The sequence below is a fragment of the Mchenga conophoros genome, linkage group LG23 (genome assembly GCF_057382185.1).
Source record: "Mchenga conophoros isolate Kocher_MC1m ecotype Shallow Benthic linkage group LG23, M_conophoros_male_GT1.1, whole genome shotgun sequence".
Lineage (NCBI taxonomy): Eukaryota > Metazoa > Chordata > Actinopteri > Cichliformes > Cichlidae > Mchenga > Mchenga conophoros.
In genome coordinates, this window is record NC_140547.1 from 29,526,064 (window position 1) to 29,553,451 (window position 27,388).

The following is a 27,388-nucleotide window of genomic DNA, read 5'->3' on the forward strand; positions in this document are numbered from 1 at the left end:
GTTATTCAAGAGATCTCTCAGGTTTGCATTAATGCAGTTTGGCCTGTGTTTCTTTAAATGCTAATGACGTTTTTAGTCCTTCAGACACCCACAAAAGGGATTTAGAATTCCTATAAAAGCAGTATCAGGATGCCTTTTAAGGAAATTGTGCATGCAGATTTACTAACACACAGGATGTGATGCAACTGTACTGTTTATAGTGAGGGCCCAAAGCATACAAAGAGACAAACTCCAATCCCACATTTTCAGAAAATTCTCTTTTCTTTCTCCACTAGACGTGAACAGAGGTCCCTGCAGCTCGATAGCCTCTTACTGTAAGGTCTGTCATCATGGTCGAACCAGCCGACAGGTCGTCCACAGCCGGGCAGAGGCTGGGTGCTCCTGAAAGCTTTGGAGTGTCCACCCTAGAGCCAGGTCTGCGCCCTCCTGCCCAGCCTCCAGGACGCCAAGTCTCCATGAGGGTGCAGATGCTTGATGACACACAGGAAGTCTTCCAAATATCGGTGAGTAACATAATGTTGGATTATTGCAGGCATACTTTAGTGATCCAGAGGGATTTAAAATAAACATGTGGGAAGTGAAGAGTGGATGTGTGAGGTTTGCACACATCTTACTGTCCATGAAAATATCCACAGCAGTGGTTGTGATGGGAGTAAAACAGGTGTTCAGCTTGGTAGAACCTTCTTGTGTGTTGTTATTGCAAATAAGCAGTGCATGAGTTTAGTTTCTTTCCATTAACCCATCAAATTTCCATATTTTTGTTTGTTTGTTTGTTTGTTTTTGTTGTTTTGCTTTTTAAAATATTTACATGCTTTCATTTCATTTGGTAAATGGACTGGCACTTACACTTTTCACTACAAGCAACATTCACTCATGGATGGATGACTTGAGAGCAAGTCTGGGTTCAATATCAAGATGAGGGATACTTCAGTTGTATTGGCCCTGTTGGTTGGCGATCCACTGGCATTTCACTATTGCATTTCACGATAACTGTGTAACTGTCTGTGCTGCTCTGTACTTGGTGGAGGATGTGCTTCCAAAGCGCCCCTTTAGTTTATTTATTACCTAAGAGCCTGTTATAAAACCATCGCTGCTCTTGGGTAGCACAAAAGCCTCAAAGAATAAACCTGTGCTTCTGTTCAGAATGTGCAAAATGACTTTCATAGTCTTTTTTAGATTTTTGGCATCACGAAAAGGAAGCATTTGCAGAGTGACATTATTGCCTTCAATGTTCAGATAAGATATTGGTTTGTTTCCTTAAGCCTCTCTCCATTTTCTCTTCATCTAAGCATGTGTTTGTCATTTATTTATTACCCTCTTGCTAAACTGTCACTTTATTAACTGATACAAGCAGAAAAGGAGGGTAAAATATTAAACTATTTTTCCACAGTCCCCATGGAATTCATCACCAGTTTTTGCTCCATAGAGATGGTTCATTTTGTTCCATCCACCTGGAGTCTTATCTTCAATCTCCACTTCCTTGTGATACACGGGAAGTGGGACAGAAGCCAGCTTCCTGTCCGAGCACACCACACCTACAGACTCCTGTTTTGGCTTTGCAGACAGAGGCAGACTTTATTCTGTTTTTTTTTTACTACTTCCCAGCAGCTTGTGTTTTTCTAAACACTAAGCCTGCTCCCCTTTTTATAAAAAGATTGCTGTTATGGCATGTGTATATGTAGTAAGCAGTCCTGCATTTGTCCTGTGTTCCTAAGTTTTCATTTTCTTCTTCTTTGCTTTTATTTAGCCTTAAGCCTCCCTCTTCTGTCATTTACTCCATCATAAACATACATAACTGTATATTACTGTAGCCAGTATTCACCCTGCTTCATAAATATTTGCATGTGTTTTGAATCTCCTTGTTAGCTTGAGTATGTCATGCGCGTCTACTTGTGCTCCCTGACTTCCTAATGTTTTGTTTTTTTTTCTTTTAAAGGCGTCCTTTGAGAGGCGGCACAGACAGCAGTTTTAATCACATTGCTGCTGCTGTGGTACTGTGGTATGTCATCTCAGGGTGGGCGTATCCTCGAATTTCAGAATTAATGTCTGCTGCAGGCTGACAGAGTTTGGTTTCAAGCCTTCCTTGGTGATTTGCATGTCTTTAAAAAAAAACAGCTGCTGTATTTTCAGCTTCAGATTTAGGGAGTCTTTGTGATGATAATCAAGAGAGAATCCAGAAAGAATCACTGTCTCAGCTGGCTTCTCGAACATTCAGAGCTGCTGGTCTGTGGGGCTGTAATTGGTCCTCATGAAATGGCCAAGAATGCATGCGGTTGTTGGAGTGAAAGTGCCTCAGGATGTGTTTGAGTGGATGATTGGACAGTTTGACAGTGGCCTGGGATCTGGTGTCTGTGAGGGGATGTCATCTGTGTGTGAATACTACTAAATTGATGTCTCCACAAACTGATGTTCTCCACAAAGCAGCAGCCCTCTTCATATCAGGGAGCTCTTTTCTCTATCTATTTCTGTCCTCAACTCCTTTCACAGCCTCTCACACACGTATGAGTTGGTCTGTCTCTCTGGACCCTGTTTCAGCTTCACTCTTTACACCACAGGAGAGCAGAAGTATCGGGTGAAAACAGCAGCATGAAACTAAAATAGTAATATTTTTTATGTATTTATTTATTTATTTTTATTTTTCGTTGCTGTTTTAAAAGCCAAATGTAATAAAAGATGAACTAGAAGGAGAGAAGCGAGAACAGAGCAGAGAAACATGGAACATGGGAAGTGAACCAACCAAATTAATGACAGTTGTTTTCAGTGCTTCTTACAAATTTGGTGAAATAATGGGGACATTGTCTATTGAGCCTGACTCACCTAATCTGTTTTTTCCTGTTACAATAGCCTCCAGTGTATTTGTGCAGTAGGTGCAGTCGAATGTGTGAATCAGGAGATAAGCCTGCAGCTTTCACTAGCATTGGCACTTGACTGGGCATTTTTTCACTGCAGTGGAGGTAAAGTAGAAGGGTAGCTCATTAACCACCTTGTTATCAGCAAACCTCAGGCTGCTGCAGGAGAGGGGCAATAAATATTAAAAATACATTTAATTTTAGTATTTTTTTTTTTTAGCACATGAAGAACAATGCAGACATACCATAGTGTTGTTGTAATGTTGACTAAAGCTTTTTGGGGTTGATTTCTTGAATTTGTTCTTTGTTTTAAACCACTTTTGAGACCAATTACAAGGAAATGAAGATATTTCTCCAAAATCAAGGGATAGTTAGGAGTGCACATTAATTCAGCCTGTTTAAACAAGTCTTCTGCAGGCTGAAATGCCAAACCTGCACTCAAAGCAAATCTGATTTTTGCATACTAAATGAAAATAGATCCTGTGCAGTGTTTTCATATAGATAAGTTTCAGCTAGGTTGTGTTTAGAGGACATAGTGCTTCTGTCTGTTTTCTGGGCTTCAAACGGCAGTTGCTCCAGTACTATGTTTACAATATAAAAATCACTATCTGCAGCACATGTAGCAGAGTAGCATCACAGCTGTGCTGATTGCAGTCACGCTCTATAATCAGTCTTCCTGAAGAAATATGGATTTGGTTAATGTGCAGTCTCAAGATTATCATAAAATGTGCATTTACAAGAACCACAATAATGATTATATTTTTAGCAGGTCTTGGCTAGCTATTAATTGGAAGGCTAACTGTATGGGCCTATCACTTTCTTCAGTTTGAAGCTGCACATATTGAGAAGCTTTGCACATGTTTTGATCAATATTAGCAGTAGCTTTTTGCATCAGTTAAAACAGTAGAGCACAAATTATTCATTTAACAGGGATCTGTCACATGAAGGTGACTCGAGGCATTTGGCTGTGTCGACCCTTTGTTCCCTTCACTTCCACTAAGATAAATGCCTGATTCATCCAGTTACATCAAAGCGGTTTAGTCGTTAACTATCTTGCTATCTACACAAATTGTGTGGCACAGAGAATTATGAGGAAAAACATGACCAGTTGCAGGAATGTTTCACTTTATTGCAATAGTAGACGTTGTAAGCAGTGTAGGAAACTTTCTGTTTGTATGAAATCTCAACAAAGCGCAAATATGTATCAGAGTTTTGATGCTGTTGCTTGTTATTGCGGCCAAGGCAAGCAAGAAAGAATGGCTGATGATGACCTCACTGCTCTATATTTCCTGCAGCATCCAAGGACAACTTCCCCTCTGAGTGGTTTTGCCATAGCAGTGTTGGCAAACCACAAATTCTGAGTTTTCCTTCTTTGTTGATTCTTACCTTAACATCAGTCTTAGGCTTGAGTTAGCCTTTTTGTAAGATGTATAATTCGTTTAGCTTTAATCAGTCTAACCCACATTAGAGTAATATAAGAACAAAATTCAGACTGGTTTAATCCCACAGGCCACATCTTTTTGTGAAGCCGACCCCAGAATTTTGTTCTACAGACCAGGACAAATAAATTGGTTTGTCATGGAAAATAAATTTAGGACTTCAGACATGGGGAAGATTTAGAGTGTATGTACAGCAGGGGTCAACAAAAAAACCCCACTGAAAATGGACTACTGTGACATCTTTATTTTATAAACACACATTTCTAAGATCAGAGCCACGTTCTTAATATGAGCCTCTGTCTTTCATGCTCAACTGTCTGTGATTTCTATGATATTTCTGGTGTTCATGAAGCTGTATCCTCAGGCTTTCAGTCTGGAGTCTGTTCAGGACCATGAACAGACTCTGTCTCTCAGATTTCCCGTGAGAGCTAATGTCGAATCCATTAGATCCAAAGAAGACCTTGCAGAGTTTTTAACTGCACTCTGCTGTTCAGAGGGAAAGAGATGAAATTTCATTAAAAACTTCTCCTGAAATCACGACAGACTGGGCAGATCATCTTGTGCGTTCAGCACTTTGTTTACTGATAGTTAACATTTTATTATTTATATCTATCAGCCTTTTTCTTTGAGCTGATCTTTGGAAATGTATATTATTTGAGTGTACACCACATTAATAAAACATCATGACATGACATGACGTAGGCACACACTGCATTAGTGACCACTGAGGCTACACACACACACGCACATACACAGAGGCACAGACACACTCAGTCTTCATTATTAATGTGTAAAAGAGGCAGAGATGGAGGTAGTGGTAGAGGTCACGCCCAGCTGGTTAATAATTAAAGGTAGACAGGATGTGTGTCTGTGTTTTTGTTTGCATACATGCTGAATGGAGCATAAACTAACAGCATAGCTTTCAACACAGACAATTTCAAGCATGCACAAAGGTTTAAACTTTTGACCTACTCCTCTGATTGTTTTCTTGCATGGCATTAACAGACTTTGCTGTGTGACTCACAAGTAAAACCGTTTCACATTCTCAACAGGCCACAGCATCCGTTATTAAGGGGAAGCAAAATAACCTACATACCAAAATCTGCAATAGCAACGATAATCAATAAGACCAGTGTATTACTCGTTATTTTGTGTTTTTCCTTTTTTCTTTTTTCTTTTAGTAAGGTCAGCTTTGACCTTGGGTGCTAACAACGAAGGTCAAGGTATTTAGCCAACCTAAGTACTCATGTCCCCCGAAGGTTAGTAAGTTGTTTTAAAGTCTGAAGACGATACAAAAAAAATTGTGGGTAATTGAAAGTTTTCACAGATTTTTCACATTTGGTGTGACCTGATTTTTCACCTAATTAAAACAGCTCGAGCTACCATCACACAAAATTTAAAAATGATATGTGGATGCTAGACTGCTAACAAACACATAAACAAACATAGTGGATTACATACTCCCTTCCTTCGGAGGGAGAAAATTTTATGAATTTTAAAGTATACTACCACCTTAAAGGATGCTATAGAAGCATTGCATTTATCTTACTAATGAGCTTTTCTTTTGAACAAAAATTCAGCCCGTCCATTCCTGTGCACCACAGGACTCTATTGTTGTCTGAAAAACACATTATTTTCATTTCTTTTTTTCACATTTCAGTCTCACCTACAACAGCCTGCTGATGGAAATGACCACCGGAACACCGTTATTAATCCATAGCTCAAAATAATCCCCAACAAATGCTCTGTTTGTTCTTCCTCACGTACCAGTTTCCTCCCAGTTTCCAAACCCCACAAAGGCCAGTTTAGCCGCATAGATTGAATTTATATCTCTGTTCATTATAAACAGCCAGGTTCGGGGAAACTCAGGTGTGCACTGTAATGGAAGATTAAGAGGGTGAGGTATGGTGATGATGGAACGGGTACAGCAGGCTTAACCTGAACAGGTTATTTTCAGAGTTAAAGATTAACACCAACTGTTAAAAGGTGCTTTTTTTTTTTTTCTTCCTGAAAATTTCTCCTGAGTTACAGATTATTGGTATTAATCAATAAAATTGTTTAGTAATGCTAAAAGGATTTCCACATATTCTTTTAGTAGGGGACAGTTTGAGTCCAGTTTTCTTAAAATCACATTTAAGGGCTCTAATGTCAGCTGTCACGTTAGACATAAACCATATTCAGAGTGGTAAGTAGGCACATTTACTTATAGATTTAAAAGACTAAATGGCCTGTAATTGTATAGCACTTTATTAGTCCCTAAGGACCCCAAAGCGCTTTGCACAACCAGTCATCCACCCATCCACACACACATTCAGTGTTTGTAGCCCTAACACTTTATGACCAGGTCTTCTAACATAGATGGTCCTTTCTCGGCTTGCCTTAGAGTCTGTGACTTTTATGTGACCGCACTTAGACGTATGAAGAAAACCTGGGTTAAAGAAAACTGCTGACCACTGATTGGTATGTTAGGCCGGTCCATACTATATACACACAGTTGTGTGTATATAGTATGCTTTTCTTTCTTTTTTTTCAGCCTATTGTTTTGTACATTTAGCTACAGTTTGGACATACCTTACTCCCTTGGGGTCCTCGATGATGGCACCTGCAGCTGGTCCCTTTATTTGCCAGACATCTGCAGTGCTTTCACACTTGAGCTCTCTGCATTATGTTGAAAAATATGAGGTCTATCTCTGTTATGCCTGTCCCCTGTGGACCCACCCTCACTAAGAAATATCATTGGCTCATATGATGCCTTTAATGCCTCAGGTGGTTTAGGCCTACACATATGGAGCCACATGTGGCCTCCTGGAGCTTTCACTCCTACATCCCATTTGAGTCCATCTCAGACGATTTAATAGGGAGTTTGCAAAAAATCCCTTTTACCTGTTGATTAGTGGTTTCTGTTTGCTTGTATTGTCTTGTCTAGCATGATGCTTGCTTGAACGTAATCCCTGTAAGTATTTCCAGTATAGCCACATTAAACCAGACTTTAGGTTTCTTTATTAACGATGGCATGAATGAGAGGATGGTGGAGTATTTTGAACGTGCTCTGTCGCAATATGCAGTCTATAAAGGTTTTTGTTGCATGATTGGATTGTGGCTTTATGATCTGTGTCAGCTCCTGACCTTATGTGAGTGTTTGTTTTTTGTCTAAAAAGAGAGCTGGGGAAAGATACAGGACTCTGGGGGGGATGGTTATGAGGATTAGGATGATGGAAGAATAGACCACATAATTTGATAGACTAGCAGTCCCCCAAGGCCTGTGATAAATGAGCTACAAGTCCCCCGCCAAATTATGCAGGAACGCACACAGACTCACTCCTTAGCTCCAGAGTTAAGCTGTTGACATTTCAAATGGATGGCCTTTGTTTTGTCGGTGTCCACTGTCTTGGAATTGAAAGAGTCATGTTAAAGGAACCAGTATAAAAGGACAGATCTTAAAAGGCAGAACGAACAAGAAAATTACTTAAAATGACAGTAACACTGTGGCAAGTTGAATTTTCCCTGTTACTGGTTTGGATGCATGTATCATAATCATTTTAAAGGGGGCCTATTATGCTGATTTCCAGCTCCATTATTTTATTATTGGACTCTAGTGGAGTCATTTTGCATCATTCACAGTTTAAATGATCCTTATTCATCTTGTGCTGGACCTTGGTGCAGCTCCTCAGTTCATCCACTGTCTGAAAGAAAGTTTCTTCTGATTGGCTGCCAGTCAGTAACAGAATTACTGACCAGCATGTGGGTGGGGCTTCTGTGCTTTAGTTGACCATATTAAGGATATCCTCTTTTTTTTTTGACATCATACATGTACAAGAGTAGAAAAAACTGCCTGTTACCAAGTGTTTAGAGCAGTCTGAGGCCTGAGCTTTAGACCCACAGGAATTATTGTTGCATTTCCTGATCTTAAAATGACATTCCACTACTGTAACAGGTCCACTTTAAGGACACTGCTTTGGTATCATGTGGCCAAAAACCTTAAAAATCCTGACCTTGCTACTCAGCTAAGAACATCTTTGTGGATTGATTGTGGTTCTTCCCTCCTCAATAACAGGAATGACTGCCTCATTGTTGCACTTCCAGCACGCAGACCTTGGCTATTTGGCCCTAAGAAGAGGAAATTAGTTTTAATGTAGCCTTCCTTTAGTGCATTACTATTCAGAGAACCAGACAGTTAAAATATTGTGCAGTGCCAGATATTTTTAAACTCTGGGTTGCCCAGCGGCATGGTTTTTTTTATTTTCTTTTTATTTCATTTTTAATTTAATTTTCTTTTATTTGTGTGGGTCTGTATGTCTTCTTCTGCACTGTTTTACCCCAAAGCACATTTTAACCCTGCTAAAATTCATTTAGAGGGAGAGAGTGATAAGAGATGAGAAAATGGGTTTTAGAATTTGGAGCCAAACTCTACTCATGTGTCTTTATGTCTTTTAAAGTTGGCAGATCTTCTGGCAGTAGTTTAAATGTGTAGGCGAAACCAAAGTAAGGTAATGGTTAAAGACGGTTCTTCTCTTCTCTTCTCTTCTCTTCTCTTCTCTTCTCTTCTCTTCTCTTCTCAATAATCTCTTTCTTTCTGGCTTTTTTGGAGCACTTACAGAAATAACTGTACCTTTGGCAGGTCTCATTCGTCATTATAGACAGAAACGTGTGCGTGGGTGTGTGCGCGCATGTGTGTGTGTGTCGCTAGTCCTTGCCTAATCTACCATTGTAACATATTAAATCTATAATGATACTGGTTTCCTGGGCCACCCTAAACCATGTTTTATGAACTTACTATTTGACTTCACGGGCATATGCGCACGTGTGCATGCTACCACCCACCCTGTGGTTCAGTCGCCTAAGATTGACAGTAAAATAATAAAAGTAAATATTTGATTAGATTTGGGGTTGTGATATCCTCCTTTTAATGACTATGGCACAGATGGGAGCAAGAAATGAATTTGATTAAATAATATCATGACCACAGTGGTACATGGATTAGCATTATGTGTGATGTGTAGCCCTGAAATTGACCATCGACTGCACTCTTTCTCTGCATCGTCTAGTTTCCAAAAACTGAAATAAATGCAATCAGATTTTGACGGGGCAATATGAAAGATGTTGTGGTAGTGCCTGTGAAAGCTACTGAAGCAACTTGCATCATGATGTACACATATCTATGTCAATACTGTCTCAAATGGTACTTGCCTGCAATATCATTAGCTATCTAACATGCCTGATAAGGTGTGCCAGCATGGCCTCCATCATCAAAATGTGAAGGTGTGGCAAGAGAGGGAGTCTAAAAAAGAAACCTGTAGCCTGCAGGCTTGTTTCATCTTGTTTGATAAGAAGAAATCAAGCAGAATCAAAGAGTGCACACAAGTAAAATATCCCTGGGCAGTACTTCTTCTCATATTGAGCTGACACTGCCATGACTCACAATCCCATCTCGAGGTACCAAGTGTTGTTTTAAGAGGATAAAGGCAGATGTCAGCTTGACAGCATGGTAACTTCTGAGACTGTGTAAGCCCCGGATAGCATGTTAAATTTCATTACAGCACAGTTAGAAATCAAGTGAAAAAGTATGTCTTGTTTGGAAGTGTTACCAAGAGAAAGCCTTTTCTCTCCACAAAGAACATGACAGGATGTGCGGTGGTGAAGGGGTGATGATTTGGGCTTGTTTGGCAATGACAGACACTGGGCACCTTGCAGCCATTAAGTTGACCATGAACTCCTCTGTATACTAAAGTATTCTAGAAGCAAATGTGAGGCCATTAGTCCAACACCTAAAAATTGGCCCAAACTGGGTCATGTACCAGCACAGTGATTCTAAATTAATCAACCAAATACATAGACATCTACAACAAGAGTTCCTTCACATTCTTTTTGTAATTTAGGTTAATTTGTAATATATTTTTAATTAAATTTTTTTACCAGGTGCTCATTTTTAAGGAGGTAAACTATTGCTGTCTTGAAATATTAGCATGCCATGACTTTTTTTCTACATCCAGTGCTCTGATGGTCTATGGCTAATTGTAGCAGAAAATGGCTCATATGATCTTCACTCAAGTTATTTAGAAAATGGTTTACACTTAATCATAATAAGCACCTGCGGACCACTTATGTGCACCTAAAAAGCTAACCAAAGCAGGGCTTAGCAGAAGGTTAGGATACATATAAAGTGTGAATCTAATACAAATGCATGAGTCTTTTCTGCAATCCACATGAAGTGACCCAAGCTGGGGGAAAATATGGATGCAGCATGCTAGCATGAGTCTCCAACCGAGGAACTGTGCTGTATTATGTAATGGCTGGCATTCACTGTCTCATTCCTGTGGTCAGAGATCTCAAAAAGGGACTTCTGACTGTGGACTGACTTTCCTTTCAGCTTCTTCTTTCTTTCTTTAGCTGTCCCCAGTGTTTAACCAGCTAGGAGAGCAAATGCAGAGAGAGGATCGGTGATGATTCATCTTTTTACAGATGTAAGAAGGTGATAAGATTGTATGTCGACAGTTCTCCCTCTGCTTTCCAGACATTCAGCTTCCGACTTGAGCAAGTAGCTTTGGTAGAACCATGCATTGTGTTATGTTGCTATTAAGGTGGGCTTGTGCACGTGGAGCCACGTGGAAGCATTTAAAACTGCTGAGTTCAAAGAGAGGCCCACAGACGAAGCTGCCCTTGAGCAATGAAGGAGGAAACGAGTGTGTGAGTATACTATTCTACAGTATAGACTCTTTCTGGTGCAGAGACGATCACTGAGAGCTTGTTTCTGAAAGGCAGCGAGATGGGGGTAGAAGGGAATTAAAAAGGGCCCCACTGGGGGACGGAAAGGAGACGTGGTGCTGCACTCACTGTGAGAGACTGCAGCACTGGGAGAGAGAAAGATGAATACAGGCCCACATCCGTCTCCCACAGAAGCCTTTCGCGTTACGCCGACAGCCTCTGAATGAGCAAACACTTTCCTGCACTGCTTGGCTGCAAACGATATCCCCTTTTTTTTTTGGTAATTGGAGTAAATGAAGTCCCCCCGTGATGCACTACTAAAGCCAGTGATGGAAGAGCTGGGCCCCATTTAGGGTAATCACTGCACCCCCCTGCTTCACTGCTGTACAAAACCACCAATTTAGTAGTTTTCCTGGATTGTTTGGAGCAGTGGCCACTGAGGTGGGCTTGTGGTGAAGTTTTCACTGCTGTTTTTACAAGTTCGTCTGGTCATTTTATGTTGCAAAATGGGAGATGAATTATATCCTGTATTTGACGGGGGTTGTGGCATTTTTGATGCTGTAAAAAGTAGCTCCAGTTTGGCATGGTAACACCAGCTGCTAGAAGAAGAAAACACTGGTAGGATTATTGCCAGCAGCTGGCTGACTGGAGGGATGCCAAAACCGATTTGTGGACCTTTTGTTTTATTTCGAAAAATGACTCTGGATGAGATTCTAGAAGGTGTTAAGGGTGACACGTGTTGTTGTTGGACACAGGAGTTTGCTTCAGGGTGAGGGGAGAACGGGTGTGCGGTGCACGGTGTGACGGTGACTGATGATCAACAAGTTTGTTTTTCAGCTCTTATTCAATTCAATTCAATTTTATTTATATAGCGCCAAATCACAACATAAGTCGCCTCAAGGCGCTTCATAGATACAGAGAAAAACCCAACAATCATATGACCCCCTATGAGCAAGCACTTTGGTGACAGTGGGAAGGAAAAACTCCCTTTTAACAGGAAGAAACCTCCGGCAGAACCAGGCTCAGGGAGGGGCGGGGCCATCTGCTGCGACCGGTTGGGGTGAGAGAAGGAAGACAGGATAAAAGACATGCTGTGGAAGAGAGACAGAGGTTAATAACAGATATGATTCAATGCAGAGAGGTCTGTTAATACATAGTGAGTGAGAAAGGTGACTGGAAAGGAAAGACTCAATGCATCATGGGAATCCCTGGCAGCCTACGTCTATTGCAGCATAACTAAGGGAGGATTCAGGGTCACCTGGTCCAGCCCTAACTATATGCTTTAGCAAAAAGGATCAGCCACCAGTCCTGTTTTTCCGAACACAGGAAAAATACAACCTCACATGATGAAGCACAAGTAAAAAAAGTCAGATGTAACTGAACTGAACAAGCTAGACAGGTTTATATGTGTAGACTTATTAGACTATGGGGCTTCTTGTTCTGGCTGTCTATGCTGCTGTAAATCATCACTCAATGATTGAGGGGAATAGTTAACTTGAGTTGAGGTGTCCCCTTGGTGTAGGTCATTAAAAAGTCACCAGTAAAGTAGATTGTGTTGGGGAAGGAGGTTCTGTATTTCAGAGAATAAAACAAGACCCCAGAAAGCAGATCTTGTGGCCAGTTGTCCATAATAAGGGAGCTAAAACCGACTCACAGTGTTTTTTACAGATAACTTCTCTGTTTGCAGAGTGAAATGTGTGCTGGAGCTAAGTGATTCCTCAGTATTACATTCTGGCATGCCGAGAGTTTAGCCTGGAGCTAAAACTCTTCAGTGTCAGCTTCAATATCCTAAATGAGACTTCTCCCCCCTTGCTAAGTGTTAACCATGGCTCCCTCATTATACCTTTCTAAGGCCACAAACCTGCCTCTCTCAATCTCTGTCACAGACCTGGACCAAACCCTGTAACTTCCAGTCCTGAGTCCTTGGACGTTATTGTGTGTGTGTGTGTGTGTGTGTGTGTGTGTGTGTGTGTGTGTGTGTGTGTGTGTGTGTGGGGACTGGGATGTCTTAAAGTGTTGTGAAGGGTTGCTTAATCTCTTTCCTTGCACCCTCCTCGTCTCTGTTGGGACGTTTTCCAGAAGCCTCTGAGGAATTCAATTGCGTCTCCCCTGCTGGGTCCCTGAGCTTCGAGACGTTTGTTTTCTCTGAGAAACTCTGAGAGGAATGCGGCTTGAAATGTGGGGATCGGAGAGTAAAATACGTAGTTGTGGTTTTTACCTCATGCCATCCTTGCTCGCCTTTTCTGTCACTGCTCTCAACCAAGCCATTTTGTCATGTCGAAGTCTCATCATTTGTGCTACGTTTTGTGCAACGTCTGTTATATTTAAACACAAAATTATGAAAGCACTGCTTTTTTCTCTTTTTTTTTTTTTTTTTTTTTTTTTTTTTTTACGCCTGTAGCCAGAGATATCAAACTTTGTATCCCTGGGCGATTCATCTCATTGGCTTTGACTGTGATGGATTTTTTGATTGAAGTGCTTTTTTTCCCTTTGTTTTCAAATGGATTTAGTGAGCTTTTTGGGGATTTTTATTATATTCATTGACTTTTTGTAATATTGCTTTGCTTTAATAGTGTTTGCAGTGTGGATGCTCATACCACTGCACAAATGTATTTACCACAGGCCTCCGTTAATTATTCTGGTGGGTTTCCACACCCTTTTATTCATTGTATATCAAATTTTTTAGCTATATATGCATGCAAGCGTATACACACACACACACACATAGGCACACACACACACTGGATGAAGATTGCAGAGAGCTCAACAACCCCAGTTGTAATGATGCTTTTGCCTTGAGAAAAAAATAATAGGATTGATTTATTTTTGCCATCTTTGCTTTTTGACTTTGTCTTCTGGGGTAATCAAACTTTGAGTTTTGAAGCTACTATTGATGTTAACAAGAAGAAAATGTACCCTTTTGTTTTCAAGCTTTAATTTATGTGCACACTGAAAGATGGCCACCATTACAAGTGTGCAAAAATGTGTATTTTAGTTAGTTCTTTTAGCAGTAGATCCATAGATTGAAAGGTTGGGCAGATTCCTCAGCAATAAGTGTTTTTATCCTGTGAGGTCTACCCCAGATTATGGTCTGGTTTTTTGTTTTTTTTTTTGGTTTTGTTTTCTGTTTCACAACATGGACATATTCACCATCATCTATTGTTGTGAAGTCTTGTGTCTTGATTATTTCCACGTGGGGTTTTCGGAGCTAGAAAGTGACCATATTTAGGACTGGTATGTGGAATGTAAATTTCTCTGGTAATATAAGCTAGCTTGGTTAGCAATGTACACCCACAGACGTCACAGATAAATGGCATGATGACTGGATATGTAAAGCGCTTTGGGGTCCTTAGGGACTAGTAGAGCGCTATATAAATACAGGCCATTTACCATTTACCATAAAATTCCATCCATGCAACTTTTTTTTTTTTTTTTGCCACCTATCTGGGTCCAGATCATAAGAAAAACAACCTAAGAAGAGACGTTCAGACCTGCCTCTACCCATCCACCTCATCCACCACTTCTGGGATGACTGAAGTGTTCCCAAGCCAGGCAAAAGATTTGATCTCTCCAGCTATTCTTCAGTCTACCCCAGGGCCTCCTCCCAGTCTGAAACGCCTCACGTAGGAGGTCAAAAGTGGGGTTTTTTGGGTTGTTTTTTTTTTTTTTTTCTCCACAAAGTTTTCAAACAGTTGCAACATCTCCCCTTTGTATATCTGTATATCTCTGAGTTTCTTTGCTAAAATATCATAAAGCCTCCATTAGCTCCTTTCAGTGTAGCGGACCAGCAGCTTTACTCTGAGCCCCTCCCAAATGACTGAGCTGGTAGCCACAGCAGATGGTAGCAAAGTAGACCAACTAGTAAATCAACATGTTTACTTTTACACTCAACTCAATGTTCTGGTATGTTGTGGGGAAAAATGTCCGCATTACTACAGGTGTTTCACCCTCCCCTCACATGTGAACTAGACAGCAACATACTTAAACTCCTCCACTGGGGGCAGCAAGTCGTTCTCAACCCAGTAGTGGACTCTGCCCATTTCACTCTGAGAACAATACCCTCAGACACAGAAGTGCTAATTTCCATTGACTGATTTACATTTACCAAAAAAATAAGTTTGTGCTTCTTGGGTTGTCTGTTAGAACACTTTGCATAACAACACAAACATGGTCGAGAAGTCTATTCACTTCGCCACAACCACTCATATAACAAGCTAGTTATATCAAATTTCTTGTATGAGGGACACAGGCTGTAAACCTGCTTACTTCCGCTCTACAATTGGAGTGTATGAGGACTGACTAATACACATTTGCAAATAGCATCATTTTCCAGGCCAATATCTGTATCATAACTGCTCTTTCCAGTTAAATTGTGTTATGACTGTGGGACTCTTTGAATAAAAACACAGTAATGTTAGTTAGCTTGTTTCTATGTTATCATTGAGTTTCTTTGTGGTGCTCCGGAGGATTTTAAGAAGCAGCCCCATTGCAAGATTTAAAGACCTCATTATTGCACAAGGCGTAACACAAATGAACCAACTGCCATACTACGCAAGAAACTAATTGCTTTTTCTTAATGGTACAGCATTGTGCATGTTATTTCCCTCTGCTGTTCAATTTAATTGTCTGCCTCAAGTGCCACACACACACACACACACACACACACACACACACACACACACACACACACACACACACACACACACACATATTAATAGTGCATAAAGAGACAAAGCCATGTCTTCCTAGTAGCCCTGTAGGTATTTTCATCAACCCCTCAGCAGGGTTGTTTCCAGTTTGATTTCCTGCAGTGCATTATTGTTACTAGTGACAATGCAGGCAGGTATTCAGCAACATGCTGTTTAATCAGCAGGCCTGCGTGTGTGTGTGTGTGTGTGTGTGTGTGTGTGTGTGTGTGGGTGCGTGCGTGCGTGCGTGCGTGCGTGCGTGCGTGCGTGCGTGCGTGGAACCCTTCTGGCCATGATGAAGAACTGGCTGTGACATCTTTCCAGTAGGTTAAGCTACTGATCGTGTGCTGTGGGCAGAGACTGTGCACAACTGGATGTGAAATATGATATATGGAAACTAAATGCTGATACCTGCCATGCAACTGAAAAATTAAACTGAGTACCTTCCAGGTGTAGCTAAAAGGGAGATTTACTTTAGGCATAGCAGTGTAGCAAGAGCTTTAGTGCATCATGTTAAAAATTGACTACCAAGCCTGTGCACTATATTACACATATGTGTCATTGAAGATAAAATAAGAAATTATGGTTCCAGGAACATTCTGAGGGAAAAAATCTGAGTTTCTAAGCTTAAAAATAAATTGAATGTGCTAAAATTATAAGAGAAAACTCTAAGTAGGAAAAAAAAAACTGTGGTTTTTGTCAAGGAACTACATCATTTCACTTTGCAAGGTTGGATCAACCTTGTCATACCACCTTATCAATTTGTGCTTCAATTTGCAATTTGCAAGAAGGACATGCTCAGGAAGACTAGAAAAACACAGCATATAACACTTTCTTTTACACCTCCACCCTTGCATCTTCAATTGTTATTCCTGCTTAATGGTGAGCACCAAGCCTCAGAGCATCAGGTTCTTGATTCAAGTCTCCCGATGGTCCCAGAACTTCCTATGTGACCAACCTCTCATCATTAAACAAAAATATGTACTGGTATGAGAGTGCTTCCTGGAAGTTGCTGACTGTCGCAGGCAAATGCTGGTTGCTCCCAAAACCTCCCTGCCATTGCCTTATTCACTATCAGACTGCATCAATGACAGTAACTTGTCATAAACGCACACCTTTTACTATCTGAGCTGTAGTAAAGAATACCCAATATGTTGGCATATTGTGCGAAGTAAATAGACACAAAAAGGGCGGTGGGCAGTATGACAACTCGTGTAACTATGTAATTATTGGAACCCTATTCTTTGTCCCTTCCCAAAATGTGCACAGGCCACTAAACATTACATTATCTGGAGCCTTGGGGAACAAACCCAGTCTCATTTGTAATGGTCCCAATAGCTGGTCGGGGAATGGGTTGGACAAAATGCTGGCATGCATACTGGTAGAGAAAGACAGTGTGCAAATAAACACTTTTGGATTCAAACTTCCCTTGAGCATTGGAGTAATTTCTGTGCATGTGCTGTGCTGCATGTTGCTGTAACTCGATCTCTGTTCTCTGTTGTTTCTTTCTTTCTTATTGGTCCACTGATGTGCAGTGAGCAGCATGCTCTGGTACGAAGCCTTTGGAGTTTCATGATAACACCATGAAGAAAAATAAAAAACATACACAGATCATTGCTCAAATATCTGCATGGTATTTGTACTCGGAGCCAGAAAGGAATGTTAGTTGAGGTTCAGGTAATTCTCTCGCACTCTCTATGGGATTTCTCCTTTTTTCCCCCCCTCCCTCTGTCATTTTTTTCTTTTCCCTAAAAAAGCTGCTTTTAGAGTAAATTTCACACGAGTACGAGCACAGTTTTTCTCGTTTACCTTTAAAAGCACATAGCTAGATAGATCCCTGCTGGTAATTCATAGCAGGGGCCTGAAGGAAGAAACTGAATAGCTTTGAGGTGTGTTTTGTTTTGTTTTTTCTTTTTTTCTTCCTGGTCTTTCCCCCTGCAAAGCTCTTATCATCACTCTCACCCATCTGGTTTTCATCCCTGTTAACATTAGTCAGACTGCTTCAGACCAGACTAAGACTACATAGAAGAGGAACTTTCAAACATTCCCGTAATTTATGACAGTTTGCCCTGAGTCTTTTTCATTAGTTTCGTGCATATGTGCAATTATGACCTGGATAATGGGAAATCTTCATTTTTAATTTCCGGAAAGCCTGATGAGTTATAAAATGCTATAAATTCCCTTGGCAAGTGTAAATTTAAACCTTCTAAGTAAAGCAGTTGTTCTGCAGCCATTACAATTTATCACAGCCAAACAAAACCTGTGTCCATACATTGTTTCTTTCTTTTTTTCCCCCCCTAGGTTTCATAGGTCATTTGCATCAATGGCGCTGTGGGATTCTCTGTAAACCCTCAGCACGCCATGGCAGATGGTGAGAATATTTGCCTTGGCCATGTGTTGCAGGGTATTTTGGGGGAAAAAAAGCTGAAAGAGAGAGTGAAGGGAAAACTGGAGGATAAATAATAAAATCAGCTGGTTTAATGTCTCATAGACTTTCTTTATTGTAAATGAAAGGCTAACTTTAGATTTTAGAGGATCGGGCAGAGAGATACGCATTGGACAGTTAGCTAAAGTCATATTTTAAGCCCTTGGTTATTGGTAACTGGCTGGAGTTGTTAAATTGAGTTGTTTGGGGTTTGGTTGTTTGTTTGCTTGGCTAATTTAGTGATCTGCATCCTTTCTTTGTTCTTTGACTTGCTCCAGGGAACAATAATTTATGCTTTCTTATTAACTTTTAACCTCTAACACAAAGAGAGCTTCAGCCAAGGAGAGACAGTAAAAATAAAAGGAGAGTAAAATTGCACAGAAAAAAAATCTGGTGAAATGTATAGAGGTTTTCTCAGCTATTGGCCTCAAGAGGCTAAAGGACGACTGGATAGGAGAAAAGCGAGCAATTACTTTGATATACCACAGCCCAGTTTAGCCAGACTCTGACCTTGTGGCATGAGAGGAGTCTTGGTTTAAATGCAGCGAGGGAGTAGGAGAGGAAGTGCATTTTAGCTGGCTGATGACTTTGCTGGGTTACAGTGAGGGTGTCTTTTTGGCTGGAAGGCGCACAGACAGGCCTGCTTATTGGCAAGTGTTCCTGATAGGCAGAGAGCCTAACTGAAGTCTGGACACTAGAGAAGCGCTGGAGCGACTCCAGAGGAAATCCAAAAGACACAGAAATAAGTTCCAAGTCCAAGCAACTTTTTTAAAGTTCAAACTACCAAGTTGTAAGTGCCTGCCTTTGGGTTTCAGGTACTTCTTGCTGACTCTAGCCTTGTTTATACTCCTTCACTGAATGGGATTCACCACAATCATCCTGCAAGCAGACCATAATGGATATTTTTATGCTCGGGTGTGACACGCAACCCCCTAACACACATCTTTTATTTTTTATATTTTCTAAGGGGCGGCTCTATAATTTGTGTGTAGTTTGCTGCACAAAAAAGAGCCTGAGTCATCTAAAGAAAGGTAAACAGAAAGAGGAAGCAGTCGGCACACAGCTGCAGACAGGCCTCTGTGTTTCATTGACCTTTTCTCGTGACACGCACTTGATGGAAAATCTTTTTCTTTCTTTTTTTTTTTTTTTACTTTCTTTTTTTTTTTGCTTCGCATAATTAAATTTTTTTCCCTCATTAGCTACATTTTAACACAGCAAGAAGGTGCATAGCAAACATTAGAGAGCTATTGTAATGACTTCTTGAGATTTTTTTTTTAAGCATTTTTTTTCTTTTCGCTTGGATGGTTGAATGATACCCGTCAGACTTGAAGCTAGAATCCAGCACCAGTGTACTGGTGGATGGGCACTTAGGTTGGTGGAGCATGCTGCTGGACCTCTAATTATCTTAAATGAGAAAAGCCATGTTGATGTATGGCCCTACAAGAGAGCTGAGTTTAAAAAAAAAAACAAAAACAAAAAAAACCTTAAGCAACATGACACTGGCCTCCACAGGTTGATTTTTGGTGTCTGGAGTTGGAGGATATTTATATTCATTAATACATCACATATTTCTGGGTTTACATCATTGTGTATCTGATTGTCTCATGGATCAGAGCAAAATTATAGCCCAGCATAAAGTATGATAAAAATGTGCTTCTTTGTGTGTTTCTGGCAGACAGAGAACGCCCCATTGATGGGAGAAGCTGAATGAACTGATTGTGATTTGAAGTGAAAGGATCTCAGTCTGAGCTCTGCAGTGGCCAGTCTGCTCTCTTCAGTTGGATGATTTCAACATACTTATTTTTAGACCCCGACCAAAAGAGAAAAAAAAATTATAAAAGAAAAAAGAAACAAACTACGAACTTGATTTGCCTTGAGGTCCTCTGTCGTTATCATCCTCACTATCTCGGTACATTGCTTTGTATGACACAAAGCCTATTTCTCTTCTCTTGCTGTATGTTTGACCTCAGCTGGATGACCATTTCCTCTGCTGAGACTGTTGCCAAGATCAGAGGAGGTCATGAGAACTGGCTGTACTATTCAATTTTTAAGTACCACTTTCTAGAGTTGAAGCCTCTTTAGAGAACTTGGATTATTTTAGTAATTCCAAGAACTAAGAGTAAAATTTTAATACTAAAATGGGATGTAATGCTAGACTTTATCATTTAACACTAGCTGAAGCTTTTATGGTGTTTTGACTGTTTAATCTAGAGTTTCTCCTTTTCCTGTATTTATGGATATTATTTTTAAACAGAAGATTTGCCTTGAAAAAAGCAGCACACTTTAGACCTCTTGGAAAAGTCAAGCCTCACGGACTACAATTTTTAGTCTCAGCTTTAGAGCAGAAATAAACATGTTTACAGCCTGGTGCAAAAGAAATTGGGACTCTCAGGGATTCTGGTTTTTGTGTTTTGTTTTTAACTTGGCTGTTAAAGTTGTATGCAGTAAAACAGTAACCACACTGACTAACATAATTTTTTGTCACGTTCAGTGTTTAGTTGTACTAAAGCCCAATCCAAGTTCGGTTTCTCTGTGGATGCGTTTATATTGTTTTAAGTCTGTTTCGGTTTGCTAGCCAAAATTAACATCCAATTTAATATTGAGGTTTTGTAGACATGTGACCATTAACCACATGTCTATAACCTATACACCATTTTGGACATGTAACAATCATGGGGACAGGGGAGGATTACTTGAATAAGGCTCCAGTAACTGGCAACCACCTAAATGAGGGAAAAATTAATGTTCCAACCTGCTGTGAGTGGTTCCACGAGGCCGATGGCAACTGTAAGGAAAATGATTGCCAAAGCCTCCGTCACACAGGCCTACAGACCTGCTGGGAACCCCCCATCACTTGAGAAAATTCACCAGCCAGTTGGCAAAAACCTCCTTGTGGTCGCTTTGGTTGTTAGAGTATTGCTGTGGTCATAATTTGAATCCTAGTGACGGACTTGTCTCCAAACAGCTTTCTGAGCTGGGGTTGCCTTCAAAGTTATACCTCTGCTCTGTAGCCAATTTTTTTTCAAAAGACATGAAACATGATAAACTGTAGGCAACTGTGACAATCCTCTAGCAACCATAGTGATAATTAAAAGAATTTTGGTGCAGCACCTTCTTTGAAATCTGTTTGACCCAGCGATGGCCAGAAACCACCTCCAAGAGTCACTACCGACAAGTCAGGGAATACACTTTTTATACAATTTTTCCATAGCAACCGGTGGTGGTGCTACGTTCAATGTGGCGAAAAACTCTTGAGTCACATGAGAAACATAAACACAGTGAAGTACAGATGCACCTTGTTATCAAAGTTGGCTAGTTTTGCAAACTTTGAAACTCCCCTTGTGTACAAATATGGTGGTCACATCCAGTTTCAGAAAGGCCAAGATGGCTGCAATCATCAAATCAGTGGCTATATTCGTCTTTTAAAAACCATTTGATCTCATGAAAATGCAGCAGTGCCTTTGTCAGGCTTCACACTGACAGTTGATTCCCTCAGAGTTTTGTTTTGCTTTATCCCACTTTCCACTTTTGCTTCCTACATCTGAAACAAGTGAATGAAAGTGAAACACCATGAAAATCTACAGTAAACAAGACAAGAAATTCTTGATAACCTTGGAACTGGATTTAACAGAGCTCTCAACGTTCCCCCCTTCTGCATACAACTTTGAAGTCTGAAACCGGCTTCTTTCAGTACTCTGTGGACCAGGTTTAGTGAAGTTTGCCTGCTACTGCATGTTGTTTTTAGAGGTTTGCTTCAGTGCCCAAAAAGAGCTGAGTCTGACCGCGCCTATCGGGTTTGGCATCCTGTTTTCCTCGATTCCCAGCGCTTTAGCGATCACCTTTTAATTCCAGCTCCTCTTTTTTTTTTACCGTTTAAGTTACATTGGGGATTTCTTTTGAGTGCCGGCTAACTGCCGGCTAACTGTTTTGACAGAAAACAGAATACAAACTGGTTAATGAAACTCGCTGCTTTGTTGAAACTGAAGATATGTAAGAAGAGACATGTGAGCCCTGTTATTATAACTGGTATTGATATATACGCATTTCACCTCTGCTCGATCACTGACATTCCCATCTGCATTCCAGTGTGTTGTATTACAGTGCATGTACACTGGCTTACAGTAGTTATTGGAGAGGAGTTTGCTGATATTGGAGGAAATTGCTTCTTTCCAAAACATACTTGGAATTTAGTCTTGATTTCACTTGGATAGTTTTGCCCTAAGAGGAGAGGCTGCACCCTGTTTCAAAAGGTTCAAAACCCTTGGTTAAGTCTAAATCTCCAACTCCATACTTACCAGTATGTGGTTCACTGTGCTGAGTGTTTCTTGGATCACATAATAAAACTCCTGCGTCTCCTCCAAACCCAACATTGCTCTGCACTGCAGAAAACTGGACCCCATATTTTTAAAATTTTGTGCAGGAGATTCCATGGATGTTTTTAGTTAATGGAGCGCATTAGAGAAAATAACACAAGAGAAAAAAGAGAAAATGGTCAAATTAAAAGCAAATAGCTGTTTCACAAATGCTGCTGCAGACAAACCAAACAGGCAGCGCTGAGTGGTTAAGATCAATCATAGGAGTGAAGAACAGAAACATATATCTGGCTACATGTTGAGAAGAAAGAAAGAGGAGGGTGGATTTTTCTCTCCAGACTTGTCCACCTCCTACCCCCCCTTTAAAACCAAGATTACCATTGAACATGCCTGAATCCTGTCCAAACTCCAGAAATCCATGAGCTGTGACATCTGTCACTCTCTCTGTGAAAACATACATACATTCACTACGAGTCCTCAATATCTAGCAGCAGACTGTGTCCATGTCTGGAACCGACATGTTCGGTGTAACTACAGTATGTGGGTGTGTCCCCACAGACTGGTCGGACACATGCGGTAGCCAGATGTTGACAGACTTGGCTCTCATATTGACCTTCAGAGCTCTGACTCCTCCTCTATATTTTCCTTTCCACCTACAGCATAATATATGTGTTTATATGTACTTTTAAAGTACAAAGCCTCTGCTGTGTCAGGAAGATTATTACTTCTAATACTCTGTCCTCCTTGTAAGCGCACATTATCTGTACAGAGGTCCAAAGAGTACAACACTAAGAAAAAAAATGCTTGACATAAATAAAAGCATTTAAATGGTTAAAAACACCACCACAACAAACTGATTGTGCCAGAAATGTTAATCCTGATTATTTTGTTTATTATTGAGGTCATGCTCATTTTTAGATGATTAATCATTAGTCAACTTTAGAAACATTCTGTTATTGAAGTGCCTTATACCACCACTAAATTTTAATTTTAGACCAAACTCCAACCAATCAAAAACCAAATATGTAGATGGGTGGTGGAGTGTTTTTGACCTTGAAGCTTACCTTGCAAGTGCACCTGCAGGGCACAGATGGAGGCCCAGGTGGCAGCAGGCTCACTTTCCTCACATGACCTCCACAGGAGCCACAGGGAGCACGACTAGGGTTTCCACTGGTTCACCTACAATGATTAGAGCTTTAGGGCCCTTAAATAAATCTGCTCATCAAAGGCTTTGTTTTTTCCCCAGAATGTCTTGGCTCAGTCTGAACTAAACGGTGAAGAAGTTTCAGCTTTCAAAGAGGGACAAAAGTGCACTGCTGAAACAAAACATTGCATAACCACTGAATGAATGCAGCAGAGTCATCCTTTTAGCTGTATTATCTTGTTTCCGTTATTGCTGGAAGCAAAAATCATAACAAACTAAATTGTATTAATTACTCAGCCCCCACTCGCCCGCAATTCAGTATTTAGAAGGAAGTCATGTGTAAATGCTTAAATGTCCTGGTAGAAGATGAGTTTACAAGTGTTTTGAGTGTCCTACAGAGAGCAGCACATGTGTAATACGAGGTCAAAGCCAAATTGGAATCAGAGTTTAAATTTTATAGGCGTGACTCTTTTGGATACAAGTCTGCAAATTGTAAAATGTGTCTAACGAGTTTCTTATAAGTGACAGTACATCTACCATATTTAGATCAGTCTGATGCATTATGCTATGATAACACTAGAGAACAGTAGTTGGAGGCCAAAATTACTGTGATTGTGTTCAAGATGTGGATCAGGTCTGCGATCGCTCAGGCAGTTGCCTTCCTCAAAGCTACTTTGGTTCATCGAGTTGGTAGAAAAACAGCAAAAAGATGGAGTCAGTTTGAAATCAGTTTGCACTTGAATTGGGTTCAGTTGGAAATATCTTTCAATCTGTTTGCAATAATACAGCAAATAACTGTTTATTTAGTGGTCAAACTGTTGCAACAAATTAACTCACATTAACAAGACAGAATCTCAAAGATTTGAAACAGAAAAATAGAAATTCCTCCACAAACTGTGATGTTGTTGCTGCAGGATGATGTTTTAACTGCAAAATGATGTAGGCGCTCAGCACTTAATAATGGTCGTGGCAGATGGCCCCGCCTCTCCCGGAGCCTGGTTCTGCTGGAGGTTTCTTCCTGTGAAAAGAGAGTTTTTCCTTCCCATTGTGTCCAAGTGCTCATTGACGGTCATTTGATTGTCTGGGTTTTCTTTGTATTATTGAAGGGTCTGTACCTTACATTATAAAGCTCCTTGAGGCGACTGGGGTTTTTTGTAATTTTTTGCTCTATAAATAAGGCTGAATTGAATTGAATTAATGGAAGGAAATTAAGTAAACTTTGAAAGTGTGTTGGGTGTAAATTTTGAGCCCATTTTTCAATTTTGCTCTTTTACTTTGGATTTTTCTTCTCGTCCTTCCCTTTTTTTTTTCTTATCTTTTAATTTGCTTGGGAATATTTGTTGCTGGTGTAGGAAAATGATCAAACCATCATTGCAGAGAGAAATGGACATCACACACACACACACACACACACACACACACACACACACACCACACACGCATACCCACTACCTTCTCCCGATTTTAAGAGCATCCACGCTCTATGTTTTGTCTCCTAGTGAAGCATTAAGTGTTGACTTAAAGTGCAGTTCTCATGATTTAGATGAATATGTGTCATTGGTTGTGTGTGTGCCTGTCAAAGTAAGGAATGTGTGCCTTTCTAACTGCATATTAACCTAACTAGAGCAACTTAAGAATGCATAATAGTACGCTGTAACTTTTCAACAGCTATGCAGAATGGCAGGGTAGTGAACTGCATAGAGAAAATGATTCTGGGCTAATTTTGGGTTTCTGTGCCTGACTATTTTAGCCTCACGTTTGGCTCTCATGTTTTTTGGTGGAATCCAGTGAATCTCAGATTCATGAGGCTTGTACTACTGATGAAGTAAACTAATTGAACAGTGCTTTCCCTCCTCTGCCAGTTCATCATTAAACAGAGCAAAGCTGATGGTGTTGTGTTGCTACTCACTTGCACACTTCTCCTGAGGCATTTTTCTTATTTCTCAATGCTTCCAGCTAATCTCCGACCTCAAACTGTTCATTAGACATCAGCCTGAGGCTTCACATCAGGTTAAAGGTCGGCTGTTTGTTGGTGAGATGAGAAGTTTTAGAAAACTGGAACCACTCACAATCTTTCGAGATATTCTATTGAAAGATAAAAGATAAATGTGGAGACTTCTGATATTAAGGCACTTTAAAGTTGAAAAATCAATTCCATTATCAGCACTCGCCTGATGTATGCACCTGACTTTCCTCCTCTGGCCAGCTGTGTTCTTCAGTTTCCTTTATTTGAATCTTTTTTTTTTTCTCTCTTCTAGCAACGTTCACCAGGCAAAGTGCTGTTTGACCTGGTTTGTGCCCATCTCAACCTGGTTGAGGGAGACTATTTTGGACTGGAGTACCAGGACCAGCGGAAGATGACAGTAAGATGCACACATATTGCACCATGGAGTACCTTTAAGTACTTTTAGCTCATTTCTGTTGTTTAAAACCATTTTTTATCTATGCTAACTAGGAAAATGTCTCAAATTAAAACTTCCTTCTCACTTGCCACAAGCTAACTTTAGCTTTAATCACATGGGTACACAGCGTGTGTGGTTGAGGTTGTGCTCAGTCATATAATAGAGGTGTTTGAGGTGCCTTAGGGAAACTCTGCAACAAACTTCGCATTCTGTGTTTCCCCCTTGGCGCTCTTTGGTTTGTCAAAGACAAATGTGGAAGAAAGTCATGCTCTTCATTTTTATGTTAACAAACACTTGGGAAAGCTTTATCACACTGGCGTGTGTGTGTGTGTGTGTGTGTGTGTGTGTGTGTGTGTGTGTGTGTGTGTGTGGAGGTAGGCTGAGGACAGGGGAGAGAAACTTCACAAATAAATAAAATATTTTTCTTTTTCTGTAACCACTCTTGTGTGAGAAGTGTTTCAGATATAAATGAGCCTGGATTTAGGTTTTCTATGCTCCAAAAAGCAGCAGCTCGCTGTATAGTGTTTTGTAGACTTGCTGTATGTTACTGGGGCTGTCTATAGTTTTAATCCTTTTGTTTACTTCACTTTCTATTAATGCAATTAATAAATTTAAAAAACTTGTAAAGAAGAATTTTGCTGCAAGACAACAGTAAGTCTGTAACTCAGAGATGGACTGATCCATTCTGTCGAAACACATGAACACAAGCTCTTTAATGTATCTAAACACAGGCAGTCGCTGTGCTTACCAGTGCCTCGGGCATGAGAGCTGTTGTTTTGAAGTGGATCAGTGGAACAAATGATGTAATGCTGAAGAAATGATTACAACTTTGTCAAGACAAATACTCAGAAAGCAGACCCACATGCACATAACAAATGAGGCTGTCCGTCAAGCAGATCGCCCGCATTGAAACATCGCTATATATCAAAGACATTCACACTGAATCTGCTTACAACGTAGCCATCATAACACTGCCATCATATTCAACGGTATCGTTTGTGCTAATACAGTTCTGAGCTTCAGCTACTGCTAAACCCCAAATAAGGACTTTTTTGGGTATTTTCACTTTCCTTTCTCTTGGCATTTGTTATAGAAATATAAAAGACTGGTTTCACCCAGTATCTGTGAGCTCCTCCTACACCATCGGGAGTTGAGCAGCCAAAACTGGCACACAGGTACATCTTAGACCCCTGAAAGTTCTTATCTATATCATTACATAATAACGTAATCTTGTTGCCTGGTAACCACCTATGATCAGGTCAAGATGACCCGTTTGTAGCATTTAGGCACCGTAACACCTTGGATAAGCATCACATTATTTTAATTTCACAACAGTGATATGTAAGTTATATCCCCCAAAAAATGCTTTGGTGACAATGTTTTGCTAAGTTTGTGCATTTGTAGCATTTCTGCAGGAGTATGTGCC

General features: G+C 40.3%; 1 protein-coding gene across 3 annotated transcripts in view; it reads left to right on the forward strand.

The window, feature by feature from the left end:
• LOC146547579 (FERM, ARHGEF and pleckstrin domain-containing protein 1-like) overlaps positions 1 to 27,388 on the forward strand; it is a 69,924-nt gene that overhangs the window by 9,395 nt on the left and 33,141 nt on the right. For all 3 annotated transcript variants that reach the window (XM_085266148.1, XM_085266151.1, XM_085266149.1), the window contains exons 2-3: positions 276 to 503; positions 25,819 to 25,923. In XM_085266148.1, coding sequence (XP_085122274.1) covers positions 330 to 503; positions 25,819 to 25,923 — 279 coding nt within the window. In that variant the 5' untranslated portion in view covers positions 276 to 329. The remainder of the gene's footprint in view (positions 1 to 275; positions 504 to 25,818; positions 25,924 to 27,388) is intronic.